Genomic DNA, 15,403 nt, shown 5'->3' with positions numbered 1-15,403 from the left:
GTATACCACGATTTGGGGCATTTAGAGCGAGCGGATTACCACTTGGGACAAACTGCACTCCACCAACACAGCAATGAGCCACACAGCACCACTGCGTGCTAATCTGGCCCCTTTTGAAAAGAGGTCAGCAGCGCACTAAGCCAGGTTTGTGAACAAAATAATATTATAACACCCACAAAATCTAGGCTCTTTTTACAAGGCTGCAGGCCTGGCTGAAATACTCAGGCATCAATAGATTTTGTCTGTCAGGCTAGGATGGACACCAGACAAGCCTTCATGTGTTTGTAAGTGTCCAGTAAATGAGGAAAAGAATTTTTAAAGAATTTTGAAAACAGCAAAAAATGATAAATATCCCGCCCCAGCATCATGAACATTGATAAATGCCCCGGCAGGAAGTGGTTAATACTGGTGTATGTCATGTGATCACTCTATTTAACCGTGTTCATTTTCAGTTAAACTTGGGGTAGCAAGAAATAGGGTTCAAAATGGGGTTCTTTTTGAAAACTGGTAAAGAGCTCTGCGCATTAAGTCTGCGGTAAGTTTTGTGGTTTTTCAGCTCGAATAGCAAGGCCGGCTATTCAGTTAAAACAGGGATCTTCTGGGGAATCACACTCTGTGGTCAGTTTTGTGGAGCATAATCCCCAAGGCCAGATGAGTTCCTTGTGCTTGGCGATCATATCGCATTAATAGGCTGCCCCGCCCTAATCCCTAACACTATACTAAATAGCTTTTAATCGCCACTGATTGAAACAAGTTCTTTGCACCTGGACTCAGCACTTCGTAGGCCTATTCTATACCTGAATGTATTAGTTTTCAGGCGTCATGCGGCCCATGTGTATTTCAGGATAGAGACATTTTATTTAAGGCATCGCAAATCCCTGCTGAACAATCAAGCCCTTTACGAACTGGCAGATCCGCAGATGGAATATAACATGCAAGCTTATAATGTGCCCGATCTTCCGCATATCGTGAATATTTTTGCTACAAGCTCTTACATCAGCCAAGCCACCGAACCACAGAATCGAACCTAAAATCATCTAACATGGCACTTTCCAACCGAACCGACCCACACTTTTAGGTTCGGATGTTAAGCTTTGATATGACATGGCATGGATAGCAAATGGAAATGCATGCAATTGCAAGAAACGTTGAGACAAAAAACAACAACATAACGGAAACAGGATAACAAGTTATACTCGTGCTAGCTGGGGACTGTACATGCACACATGCAAGTAAAAAATCAGTGAATTTATCGTGTAAAGTTACAATGTACATGCATACATGTAGGTATGGCATTTCAGCCGGCTTATTACAATGCTAAAGTCTCACTACATCTGTGCTTATGTATATTCACAAAAATATTATGCATGCAAAGCTCCAAGATGCACACCCTTACGTTCCATACTTAGCCAATGAAGTTAGAAATGGACATTCAAAATGAATTTTGGTTGGATGCTGATCGCAGTCAGACTCGCGCTCGATCGACGGCAACTCCAGGGGAAAATATATTTTGGGCCATTCGCGTAGAGGTACGGCCCCAATTTGAATGTGACGTCTTTTTCATTCTTGCTATTGGCTGCGACGATAATGAAAAAGAATGTTCTAAGCTTGGAGATGGGGAATTGAGACATTTCTTACCCGGAATTCGGCATAGACGGTAGATCAAAAAGTGTAATGTGAGGTTTAATTTGAAGAAAGTGAAAATGAGTAATTCCTCGACTAAAAATACACTGAAAGCTGGCCAAAGCAAGCCGGTCGAGGTGATCACCACCCGCTGCAATATCAGTTCATGTCAGCGTCTGCCCCTGTGCACCTTTTTACTGATCCAGCCCATGCACGTGCAGAAAAGCTTGCCTTCGATATCACGCGTCACGCGGCAGTCAACTGTGTACATGCATGACATGACCTGCCCAGCGATTAAGCACATAGGTGGCTGGGGAGCTACAGCCGTACTATGCGGGTGGCCCGTTAGCCGTGACGCTGTCTGCGGGAGAAATTGTGGGACAAGGAAGTTCGTCCTCAAAACTGGGGTGAATTATTCCAGATTATCCTGTGGATTTAGTATGGTTTGGATGGCCCGGTTCTTGCCTATTTGTTAGGGCTTATGGGCCGGCGGTACAAAACTGCCTTGAGGACTTTTAATCAGTAAACGCTTCTGTGCTCTTGATGAATGGCTAACATCGGTCTATGAGTGTTGCCATCTTGAATTTTTAGTGCTAGTGCGATTGATTTTGTGCATGCAGAAAACAGTCACTTCCGCTTAAATTTGTCATTAAGGACTAATTGAACGGTAACTATACCAATAAAACTTCAGTTCTTTATTATAACTAAACTACTCCAGACACGTGTATCGTTTGTATTCAAACAATTCATTGCTTTATTTGTCCAAAATGTTGCTTAATGGGTGCAGAAATACCTCCACACACCAATACATTAAAGCCAATTCCAACTTGTGGAACGTTAAAGGAAGATGAGTGACATTTCCCCCCAAACCGCTCCTTTATTAGGTAATATGTGAATTTACCCAACAGGACTCTGCGGTTTGTTGCACACCTTTTCTCCACCGTTGAAGCATGGTTAAAATGGGAGATTGTTTGTTTGGACTGTGGATGGACCAGAGGAGGATTAAGGCTTGAATAAAAAAGGGTGGTGGGTTCGGTTGAAACACGGTTAAAATGGGGCGAATATTTTGGCTTTGAGCTATGCGGTTAAAATGGGGTTAAAATCAGGGTGGAAAACATTTTAACCAAGGAATGACATTTAACCTTATTTTAACCGATCCAATTTCATAGTGTTTAGTGTATGTGTTTAATGTTTTGCTCACAGTTAGCGTGTTTTCATGTAAACTTTGATGTTTTCCCTATATACATGTAGCAATATGGAAAACTCAAGAATTCAAAGATTGGCATCAATTGACACGTCCATCAGGAATCACGCGAAGGAAAAGGAAGCGACTTAATACTAGCCCGTGAAACCTGGTGTGCTGCTTTTTTTCAGTAGCTGGGGTGACCAATGATTCATGAAGAGGGGAAAATGCAATACACCATTTGAGACATTTCAAAAATGGAATCCATTACGTCGCTTCGATAGCTTAGTTGGTAGTGATTTGAACTGCAGATCCATAGTCCCTGGTTCGAATCCGACCCATTTGTGCTATTCATTTTATCATTGTGTTTGGGATTTCCTTTTTCAATTGATGCAGAAACAGAGTCCAAGCATGAACCCTCTAAGAGTCTTGAGAAAAATAGCAGACCAGGTTTCACGGGTTGATATCTAGTCACTTCCGAAGGAAAAGAAGGACGAATATGGTGGCGGTCCCACTATGCCTCATGGCTTTATACAAAATGCACTGCCGTTGATCAAGTTTTTAGGGAATTGAATCATAAAAATGGGTAGGTTGAGTGCAGTGCACTAAGAAGATAGACAGAAAGGCATCCTGAGCATGCCCGTCCAATCGGAATGTAGGGCATCTGTGATTCATGCACAGAGGGAGAGAAACTCTCAAGCAGAATGCCAGGTGTCGAGTGTTGTTTGGAGAAACGAAGAGGCCAATGTGAGACTGCTCTATCATCTTGAGGAGAGTTCGTCTGCCACTACATTGTCGGACCCTGACATGTGGATTGTCTGCAGGTTAACTGCCGTTGCCCTTTCCGTTGATGTGGCTTTGATGGCAGTGCGAAAGAAGAGGCAAGAAAGCTGCAAGACTTACTCATAGATGGATATGGCATTATCATCCAGAGCCCCTAGCATGACTATAGTGAGGTCTGGATGGAAAGGAGACTCTCTTCTCACCTCCACGGAATCGACCTCAATAAGGGAGAAAGAAATGAAATAGGTCAGAGACCATGACTTCATGTAACCTAAACAAAGTTGGTTTCAGTCTTTATTGAGAAAAGATTTCCTAATGGAAGGCTTGCTAAGTCGGATGCATGTTGTCTTTAGTGGCAGTGTGTAACTCCAAAACATGTGGAAGGGTGTTGAAGACATTCATGTCAAATTGAAAGTAAGCAATGTCCCGTACCCAACAAGGCCGCTGGTGCCCCAGCGGCAACAGAAGACTTTGATCGTTTCCACGCATTTACGAAAGCATTTATTTCAGAAACGGACAGGGCCTGAGTACCCCCTACGTTTCAGACACACTGCAGCTGGGCATTATTTGACGGACCTCGTAACAGTCACAGTGAACAGACTTTGGACACGCCCACTTTAAAGTAAACACACACCAGACAGTGTGTGGGGCATGGCAGGGCGGCAGAGCAGAATCTGTGGTCACATACAGAAAATGGTCGTTCTGTGGATCACAGGGTTGTACATGGTAAGCCGCAGTGGGAATAGATTCACAAATTTCTTCTGGAGGGCCCCTTGGGGAAACTCTGGATAACAGGGTGCAAAGGGGCATGTAAAAATGCCAATGGCTTGAAGATTATTAGGTTTGGATGCCAGAGGATTCAGACTGGAGTGACGCAGTGATGGTTAAGCATAATGAAGGGAAGAGCTAAAAATGATGGGAAGAATGACTGGCAAATGCTATTTGCTCATTCCTGTCTGGGTGCTCGGTGACGTAGTCTCAAAAGCCAGTAGGATTAGGCCTGTAGTGGTCATTAGGGATTACCAGGTAAGGTGTGGACTCACTTCCCTGTGGTCTGGGCGGGCCTACCGGTGACAGCAAGAGCCACCCCCAGAAGTCTGTGACAGAGACTCGGAATTGGGTTCGCATATTGATGGCGTATTCATCGGACCAGCGATCGGGTCAGTTGGCCCAGAAAGTGCTACTGTCTGGATTATGTCTGGATGCCCAAGCCGTAGACGTTGGACGACAGGAGGTATATGACACGTGACAGCCGCCTGGATACTTGGGGAGGTGGCTCATGTTCATCTGATGGACTATCATAATACATGTACTGTCAAAGACAAACAGTCAAAGAAGAGCTTTGATAACACAAGGTCAATTTTGGGTTCCAAGTCTTTGTTTTTGTTTTCCATAAATGATAACACAACGTAACTTTTATAATAAGATAATTTGTAAAATTCCAAGTTCCACTGTCGAGGTGATGAGCGATGAAAATCAGGACTCGTTGATGGATAGGAAAACTGACATCTACGGCATAGAAGTAAGGTCTTTGAATTTCAGGCTTTTCATTGTGAAAGACTGCAATAGGTGGAAATGCTTGCGGTAGCACCATGCAAAGGAATATATCTCTTGTATGTGTGGTTCTGAAAAGAACCAGGAGTATACTCAACGTTTTGGACTGCGTGCTCAGTCTGTCGTCAGGAGATGAGGTCTTGATGATCGGAGCAGTGCCTCTTCTTGGGTTTCAAAGAACTTGATGTTGGAGGAGCACTTGTGCTTGCCTTTCCCAGTGGTGGGTGACCCAATAGCAGAGGTGTGCAGAAGGGCCGCAGAAGGTGGAACGCCCGGGGAATGTTCCAAGTCGAGGTCAGCAGGAACTTACAGAATTCTGGGCAGAGGGACCAGAGAAGTGAGGTCAGATGGCCAGCAGATACACAGTTGAAACCCCAAGCCACAAATGGGCTTTGCTGGCTTAAATCCCAGGCAACGTAAGAGCCCAGTAGGCTCCTCAGTACCTGAAGAAGAACTAGCAATGTCAAGGTGGGGCAGGCTCTGGTGCTTGAGGGGAGACCCAGCACAGTGACTTTGGTATCTGGGCGAGACAGAGTATGCACATAGGCCACAGGAGAAGTGGTCTTTGTAATATTGGGTATTATCGACAGATATTGTGGAGATGGTCATTCATGTATAAGTGCTTTATTCAAGATGGCAGCTTCCATGGAATATTTCCATGTGTTCACAATATGGTCAACAGAGGGCGCTATTAATTGTAGTTGATAAGGCATAATCCTACACCCCCCTTCAAGTACCAATAAGCATACTTTAAGTTTCTATTAATGTTCACTTAATTTCACTTTGTTTCCTTTACAATTAACTTTGAGAGTTTAAGAAATGTTTGGAATTTCTTGTGAGCTTTAACTTGCTTTCCTTTTAAGATTTTTTTCTCTAACACTAAACGTCAACAACTCTTCTTTTGACAACTAATGTCAACAACTAACTATTGAACAAGTAAACTTTCACTCTTTTTATGCATTGTTCTCATGCATGATGGGAACTGAAATATTGGTTTTGTTTTCCTCATAGTGGAGTTTAGCTTGTGGACTGATCAATTGGTTGCTTTAGGTTGTGTTTTTATAAGTCTGTCCAGTCTATAAGTCAAGGCGGTAAGGAGGTTTCACTAAGCGTCCTGAACAGTCACGACATCAGTCGGTTGAGCACATGGTGTCTTGGACGAAGATGGAGAGGGTGTTTATGATGAGTTAGACCGTGAAGACTTGGGAGTCGGAGGAGTTGGAAGTGTCTGCTCCGTCACATCAGAAGAAGATGGAGAAAGCGGTGCTGGAAGCTGTGATGGAGGGGTTGGGGTTGGGTTGGGTGTGTTTACCAGAGCTGAGCGGTTGCGACGGACTGTGCCACAATTGGTTTCAATGATGTAGGATTGTGGCTGTGGTGTCTGGATTATGACTGTTCCATGGCGATCTCGATCTCTGATCCACACAGTGTCACCTGGCTGTAGTTTGGGCAACTCTCTTGCTCAGTGTCAGAAATTGAAGTTGTGTTGTTGGTTGTCCCGGTAGATTTCTTCCTTCTGTTGGACTTTCTGGTGGAGCTCAGGCTGGGCCTTTGGAAGGAGATTGATGGAAGTATTGGCAGTTGAGTGCGAAGCTTTCTACCCATCAATAACTCACTTGGTGAAAGTCCATTTTGTAGAGGGGTTGCTCGGTATGTGAGAAGGGCAATGTAGGGGTCCTCATTTTTCTTGAGTAGCCCTTTCACGGTACGAACTGCACACTCGGCCTTAACCGTTTGCTTGTGGGTACCTTGGTGAGCTTGTGGTGTGGACGAATTTGTAGGTCTTAGCAAATTGTTGGAATGCGTGAGCGCTAAACTGTGGACCATTTTAAGATACCACCAGGTCCGATATCCCGCGCACTGCGAAGACTTCCTTCAGAGCTCGGATCACAGTTTCGGCAGATTGGTCATTTGAGAGAGACTTAATCTCTATCTAGCGCGAGTAGTAGTCCACCACAATAAGGAAGCTTTTCCCTTGGTACTCAAACAAATCCATGCCCAGTCTTTGCCAAGGACGGGATGGAAACGATGCTGCCATGAGAAGCTCGCGTTGTTCTGGTCGGTGTTTAGTGCAGGTAGAACACTTGGTATCCTCACTTGGTGTCCTCAATACTTTTGGAGATACCTGGCCAACAAAAAGATGTACATGCTCTGGCTCGGCATTTGGTGATTCCCAGATGGCCTTGATGGATGCAGTCAAGCGTGTCCAATTTCATGGCTCTGGGGATGACGATGCGATAATCATATAGAAGAAGAATGTCGACTATTGCGAGATGGCTCCTGCTTTCCCAGTACTGGTGGAGTAATGGTGAGTGCGGCACAAATGAGGGCCCCCCGTTTAGGCAGTAGTCCTTGATTTGTGCACATTCTTCATTGGCTGTTTGGGCTTCAGCAATGTTGAGTAGGCATTGTGTACTTGCAGGGAGTGTAGTCATCGTGTGCATAGCAAAACTTTCGACTTCGTTGATCAGTATGGAGTCGGTTTCATCTGGTTTTCGACAGGGGCACGGGACAATGCGTCAGCCAAAGTCTGGTGCTTGCCTGGTACATACTGGACCGACGGGCCAAATCGCATCGACGTAGTCGGAAACGAAGTATGCATGGGGGCATTTTGGACAGTTCCTTTGTCTGCAAGAGGGACATAAGTGGCTTGTGGTCTGTCTCACGGGTGACGTGTAGCCCCAGTGTGTAGTCAGAGAATTTTTCGCACGCCCATGTTGCGGCTTCTCATTGACTGCGTTTCATGTCTCTGTTTTGCTGAGAGAGCGTGAGGCGTAGCAAATTGGACGGTGTTTTCCATCATCTTGTTTTTGGAGCAGGACAGACCTGATACCAAATGACGACGCATCAGTGGTGATGAAGGTGGGATGTTTGGGGTCATAGTGAGCGAGTACTTCAGGTGAAAAAAGCATGGTTTTCACCTGTTGGAAGGATCTCTGCTGTGCCTCACCCCAGTACCATGCTGTGTCTTTTCGGAGCAGCTGGCGTAGTGGATCATTGATCTCTGCCAACCGGGGAACGAATTTCCCAAGTTGATTAACCATTCCCATAAATCGCTGCAGTTCAGTGATGTTCGATGGGACTGGAAATCCTGCGATGGCTGTAGTCTTGTGTTGGTCAGCATGCAGGCCTACTGCGTCATTCACATGACCCAAGAACTTGATAGTGCCTTTGGAGAATTCGCATTTCTCATTGAGGGTTAGGCCAGCTTTCTGAGGGCACTGTAAGACTGCCCGTACACACTGGTCATGTTCAGCTTGGTTGGCGCAATGGACAAGGATGTCATCCATATGGCAGATGACACCGTCGAGGTCAACGAGGATGCTTGACATAGTTCGCTGGAAAATCTCTGGTGTGGAACTGATGCCAAAAGGTAGCCGGTTGAAGCAATACTGGCCTGAGGGTGTGATGAATGTGGTCAGCAGCTTTGATTCCTTGTCGAGTGGCAGTTGCCAAAATCCACTTTTGGCGTCGAGTTTTGAGAAGATTCGACTCTGGCCAAAATTAGCGAGACTTTCATTGACCGAGGCCGTGGGATGAATCTCACGTTGAACGCACTTGTTCAGCTGGGTCAGGTCACCACAGATGCAGTATCATCCATTTAATTTAGGAACAGTTACCATAGATGAGCACCAAGTTGTTGGCACTCTGACTGGAGAAATGACTCCTTGTTGAAGCATGAATTGTATCTCCTTTACCACCTGTGGCAGTAGAGGTGGGGCACTTTACGCGGTGTGTACAAGCATACCGGCTTAGCATCAGGACACAGGTAATGTTGTTTGGTGTTGAAAGTTTTCCCAGGCCAGGGAACTCCGCTCGGAAGTTGGGAAGTGATTTCTGTTTCACCTCATTGACCCTTGCTACAAATCCAAAATCTACGCATGCTCGTTTACTGAGTAGCGAACATCGCTGGTTCCGAATAACATAAAGTCGATCAGTGATTTCCTTCTGGCCATGCTGCATGGTTGCAGTCAGCATATCAGTCACGGGAAGTGGGATACCACCTGGACCACGGAGGGACTGATTTGTCTTTTTGAGTTTTACTCCGCTGAGCCATGGTTCTGTGTCACTGATGACGGACACTGTCGCCCCCGTGTTGAGCTTAAAACGGGTACGGTGTCCATTTACGGAGATGTGTGCGCTCCAGTAGTTGACAATTTCACCAAGGAAGGGAATGTCATCATCAGGTATGTCTTGCACTTCATGGACCTTTGTAGTGCTGCGTTTAGGGGCAGGGGCACTGCGACAAACAGTCTTGAAGTGGCCTTTTTTCTGGCAGTTGTCACATACTGCATCCTTTGCAGGGCATTGCAGGCGTGAATGACGAGTTCTGCCACACCATTTGCATGTCCCGGAGGCTGGATCTTGTTTTGGCTGTAGGGGCTGGCTTTTTGGCTATTGGTTGTCGGATGCAGCTTTGCGTTTGGTGACCTGGTCAACGTTTAAGGGCTTTATGTCACCCCAAACAATGCCACGAATGTCCTTTCGTGCCTCGGCCTGGCGGCATAGCTGGACCGCTTTATCAAGTGTGAGGTCCACTTTTGACTGCAGGTGGTCAATTTGTCATCCACCACCCCAACAACTATTCCGTCTCTGATGAGGCCATCTTTTAGCTCAAGATATTGACAGTTGTCAGCCAGTCTGTACAGATCTTGTATGAAAGCATCAATGGGCTCGCCTGGCTTTTGTGTGCGTTTGTTGAAGCGAGCTCTTTCCACTATCACATTTCGCCTGCCTTCATAATGTTCTTTCAGAGTCTTTTTGACGTGATCGTACGTTGCTGTTTCCTCATTGATTTTGAGGGTAATCAGGATATCGTCAGCACAATCCCCCATGGAATATGGCAGTGTACTCACATGTTCCTGGTCTAGCTTTGTGTTGAGGCCGGAGGCGATCCAATATCGTTCAAAACGCTTCATCCATTTTGGCCACAATTCACATTGGTTTGGCCTGTTGCTGCCATCAAACTTCCCTGGCAGGGGGAGCTGGGTCAAAAGTTAAGTGGCCATGCTATGGGTCTGTGTTCAGACCGCTGCCACCATGTAAAATTGGGTTTTATCAATGCTATTACATGTAGTTGATAAGGCATAATCCTACAATCTATCTGACCAATGTTGAACAGCAGCTGGTGGTCTTCAGAGTCCTCTGGGTAATGGCAGTTGAAGGGCGTAGTGTACTTTACAATGACTGTCTGGGATCTGGACAGCGACCACCTAAAGTCAACAGGCTGAGGCCTATTATCGGTAGGGTAAACATGGGCTGGGATGAATCTCGTGGTACCAATGGTAAAAACCTACAGGATGCACATACAAGAAAAACTGAAGGACAGAACACAAACTATACATGAAAAGAAGTCTCGTACCAACATAAAATCAAGGTAATACTTTATTCAGAAAGGAATAATGGATGATCAAATTGACAAAGAACTGTGCAGAGAAAATGGAAACTTGATCAATCCAAGATGCCTAAAAGACACAGCCATTACATTACGAGAAAAGGAGGAACATGGCGGTGAGGCCGCATTGCACTGTGGGCAGTCAGGATGCACCTCGGATGATCAAATCTTTTCAGCAAATAATAATAATAGGCATATAGGAAATTTACATTTGTAGCGACTGGGTAGGTAGAGTGCCGTAGACTAAGTTGGCAAACAAAGCGAACTTTGTGGTAACTCATTTTTTGAAAAGAATCCTAACTTGTCAAATTTGAGAAAAGGAAAAAATTAAAGAACAAACCACCAGTTTCGCCAAGGGCATGTGTGAAACTTAGAATCTTCTGCATGAGTAACTGGCCTTCCAGCTTTACTGATTGGATCAAGAAAATAATTTCACAGTTGAATTTGATCAGAGTTGAATCCCAAATTCCATCAGCAGGGCGTAGCGTGCGTATTGGCGTATTTTACCCAATGGAGATAGAGAATACGAAAATAACTTAGCGTAAAAAATGCATTCATTTTGGCCCTCAATACTTTAAAAACACTACGTTTTTTATGGTAGGACATCAAATATGTTGCAAGCAGAGATGCCACTAGCCTATGCCACAAAAACCTGAAAATCAACATATCCACAGGGTTTTGCACGGTGTCAGTTTTATACGTATTAATGCATGGGTCTGCGTGCATGTAATGTACACAACGTGCATCTTCATCGTGTAGTCACCTATAAAAATAAAAAAGTTCTTTCTTGATCATCGCTGGTCGATCACAGAAATGAGTTGCAGCCTCCATGTAGGCCAGCCTGCTTTTTTTACTCAAAAAGATACATACTTTTTTTTTTTAGTTTGCCCGATCAGGCAGGCCATGTCATAAATTTGCTTGATCAAATTGGATCAACACTTGCCAAAGATTAATTTAAATAAGGCCTACTGCATACATGTACATCATGTAGTCTTTTATTAGGCCAAAAAAATACATGTTAATGTAATGTTGTTGTGCTGTGCATGCCTCTCAAAAATTGGATCGGTAGGTTGGAGCATTTTTTTGTTTGGGGTGAATTTTGTGCTGATTGAATGGCATCAGTAGGGTAGAAAGCTTTCAAAAATATCTCAAAAAGTGAAGAACATCTGTTTTAATCTCTGTAAAAATCATAGCAATTCTTTAAAAAATTATGAACAATTCAGGCAATCACGATGGCAAACTGGCCAACAATGTCCGTGTATCGCGTGGTAAGCAATACACCCTTGTGTACAAAATATGCGCCTGGTTGAAAAAATTTCCTCGTAAATTTGTTTCATTTTCGGATTTTGAATTTTTTTATTGGCCTAGGCCTATTTTGTTTCATTTTCTTGTTCAATTTATATTTTATTCCCTTTGTGCATGTTTCCTGTTTTACAACTAACATGCAACACAGCATACTGGGTCGTCATAATAACAGCAAAGAACACCAGATGAGTATGGGCCTTGAGACGAGACAAGCTTCTTTACTGTCTTTTGCTACCAGAACATGCTGCTTCATTGTCTGTGTCAGAGATAAACTTCTTCAGGACTGTGCTTTTTGGGGCACAAAAAGAAATGGCGAATTCATCCATCAACAGTCTTCTTGAGCTGATAAGACTTAATGGGGGAGGACGTGACTTGAAGGATGTATGTGATACAACGGTGAAAGAAGTTCAGAAAACCCTCGTGAAAATAATAGAAACTGATATCTTGTGTTCTCTGAAACAATTTTAGGTGTATGGCATTATAGCAAATGAGAGTACAGACATTGCGGTCCATAAGAAACTCGTTCTGTACATAAGATATGTGAGAAATGGCAAAATGGAAACCAATATGATATGCAATGTTAGGATTGCAGATGGAACAGCAGATCTGAGACTATTGTATCTGAAGTCAAGCAAAAAATTCGAAGTCTTGGCCTGAACCTAAAGCAGCTTGTGGCTTAGGTAGTGATGGTGCAAGTGTCATGACAGGTATTCACAAGGGTATTTGAGTGAAACTTCATGACCTCGCACCAGCCCTTGTACATGTGCTCTGCTTGGCACATAGGCTTGCTTTGGCTTACATGCTGCAAAGAAGTTTGAGTTCGTCAAAGTATTCAGGAGTAACATAAATACTCTGTATTATCACTTTGCTTCATCAGCCGTATGACAAGCAAAACTAGCGGCAATCCAAAAGGTGCTTGGCAAGCTGAACCTCAAATTGAAGGAGCCAATAAATGTCAGATGGCTTTCAATGTTCATTGCAGTGAATGTGATTCACAAATGTTACAAGTCTATCATGGTCACCCTTAGTGATGATGCTGTCCGTAACCAAAATGCAACAGCCTCTTGTCTGCAGAAATTCATGAAAACGTACAAATTTTGTGCAACATTGGCCTTCTTATGTGACATATTAGATGTGGTAGGAGACTTGTGTAGGTTCATGCAAAGTCGAGAACTGCTGTGTGTTGACTTGCTGCCCAAAATGCAGGCTTGCCTAAGTTCTGTTGAAGAGTTTAAGGAAACCCCAGGCCCTAAACTGAAGCCGTTTCTTAACAGAATTAAGATTCAGAATGGTGGCGATGAGTCTGGGGATGCTGTATGTAGCCCACAAGTGGCAGTCTTGTTGGATGCAAATAATGCAAATGGTGTTGAGTTGGTCTACAACAGGAAACAGCTTATAGAAATTTATTCATTAAGATCAAAGTATGTGGAGGAAATAATCAAACTTGTGCATAGATGACACAATACATGCCACAAATGAAACATCCTCTGTGTTGAAGGCACTGGCATTACTCACTGACCCATGCATGTTTAATGCCTCAACTCCACACAATATGAAGGACAGCTTGGAAGTTGTTGGCATCATCAATATTAGCTGTTTATTGGACCCTGATGTACTTAAGCAAGACTTTTCCAAGGCAAAGGGAATGATGAAAGGTGCCGGTATTCTGAGTTCTGTGCAGTTCATTCAACAGATACTATTGACCTCGTGCAATTTTGCATTCTTTGCAAAATTGTTTTGACGATTCCTCTCACTTCCATTGACTGTGAATGAGGATTTAGCTGCCAAAACAGAGTAAAATCAAAGCTACATGTACGTAGCAGTCTCTCAGCTGAGTCCATAGAGATGCTAATGAAACTTAGCAGCACAGTGGATCAGGACCGTATAACCTCACATTCCCTTTGCACAGAGCCAACTAAAACTGGAAGGCAGAAAAGAACAGGTTTCTCAAGCCGTGTTTTAAGCCCCGTACTCAATCTCAGACTGGTTCACCATCCAAGGGATTTATGCCAGAAGAATTGCAGCAGGAAGTTGGTCCTTCAAGTTCCTAAGAGAGCTGGTCTAGTAAATTGTAATAAGTTTCAGTCATGAAGTAGACTTGTACTTGAGCAGGAGTTTTGTAGTCCTTTACTACGGAACTGGTCAAGGGAACTCATATAAAGTTGCAGTCATTAAGTTGTACACCAGCAAACTAAATAAAGAAGAATTAGAAACTGTATGTTAAAGAGGGATTACTCAAAAATCTGATGTAATACCATTGCTTCCCATTTCATTTCAGGTTTTAATTTCCATTAGATTTGTTATTATTGGTACCATTTATAACAATACATGTTGTTCAAATACACACCTTAAGCATCAGTGATCACCATCATCCATACTTAAAATGCAAAGCCTACAAGATATAATGTACATGTATGGTAGTATGGTGGCAAAGCTTAAAGATAAAATGTATGCATTATGTACACTGCTGTATCCATGTTGAAGGCCAGTAACGGTTGTACTAGCGTAAGCAGACACATACATGTACCTGCATACTGTATTTCTGTTAATTTTATGCAGCAGCAGCAGCTAACAGTTTGTATGCATGAGAAATAAAATTGAAAGTCAGACGTCGACAACAAAGTCTGTGCCTTGCAATTTCAACTTCCGTACTGGGTCTGCAGATAGGGACACAAGCACTACACAACTTGTTTTATGTTTAAGATGACAATGTAAACCAAATCTCATGTACTGAGTTTGATTTCATAATCATTTACGAGAAGACAATAAAATACTCCTTGCTTTCACTCCAGGAAGTGAAATACTTCCAAATTTCTTACCTCGGGAGTTGCAAATACTCCTTTCTACAAAAGAAGTGAGTATAAAACTCCATTGCAAAAAAAGTTAATGAAAGCCTTGATCAGTATGTTAAATACACAACACATCTATGATCGAAGTTGCAGCCATATTACATGTATATTGCAACTGATGCTGGTACCGTAAGTTAGCTTCTGACCCGACTGGATGACTTCAATTACCTGTTGGAGTGTACTATGCATTCTCTGCCTCACTTCTGTAATCTTGTCAAGAGTGTCACTGTAGTCGACCACTAAATCATCTAACTCCTGACGTACCGTCATGTCCATTTCTCTCAACTGATTCCTCTGAAATATACCAGAAGTACTGAAATACACGTAGACAGAATACATATTTTAAAAAGCTTAAGACTTCATTTAAAATACATCAGAAAAAGCTTAAGGATTCAATTTAAAGGTACAAGTACATTAAATTGACAAAAAGGGTTCGTGTCAGTACCTTAAACCACATGAACAAATTCTTTAACAGAAAACACAATGTATCTGTGCATCTCTTCAGCAATTTCAAACAAAACATTTTCATTCCTAATTGGCATTTCTTTTGCTCTGAGAGGAAGGAGTGTAAATGGTTATATAACCAAGGGACAAGTGAAAGATTTCCTGCACAAATAAATACACACACCGTGTTCCTACCATTGATTGGGTGCGCCAGTGTGCTGAACAACTGCTGATAGCATGCCCAACACTCACTCCACCTGACTCAAA

The 15,403-nt window shown here is 43.4% G+C and overlaps 1 protein-coding gene across 1 annotated transcript in view; it reads right to left on the bottom strand.

Moving 5' to 3' along the window:
• Positions 1-15,397, bottom strand: part of LOC147795228 (vacuolar ATPase assembly protein VMA22-like) — a gene marked incomplete at its 3' end in the record, with an annotated part of 43,814 nt that extends 28,417 nt beyond the window's left edge. The window contains exons 1-2 of the mRNA XM_087132189.1: positions 15,332-15,397; positions 14,861-14,986 (exon numbers count right to left, since the gene is read on the bottom strand). Of these exons, the coding sequence (XP_086988315.1) occupies positions 14,861-14,986; positions 15,332-15,334 (129 nt within the window). The remainder of the gene's footprint in view (positions 1-14,860; positions 14,987-15,331) is intronic.
• Between the last annotated feature and the right edge of the window lie 6 nt (positions 15,398-15,403).

Source organism: Acanthaster planci, unplaced genomic scaffold (assembly GCF_054643075.1).
Source record: "Acanthaster planci isolate LZ-2023a unplaced genomic scaffold, COTS_SCS Contig118, whole genome shotgun sequence".
Classification (NCBI taxonomy): Eukaryota; Metazoa; Echinodermata; class Asteroidea; order Valvatida; family Acanthasteridae; genus Acanthaster; species Acanthaster planci.
Note: the sequence above shows the minus strand (reverse complement) of the source record. Positions and strands in the feature narration are given on the sequence as shown.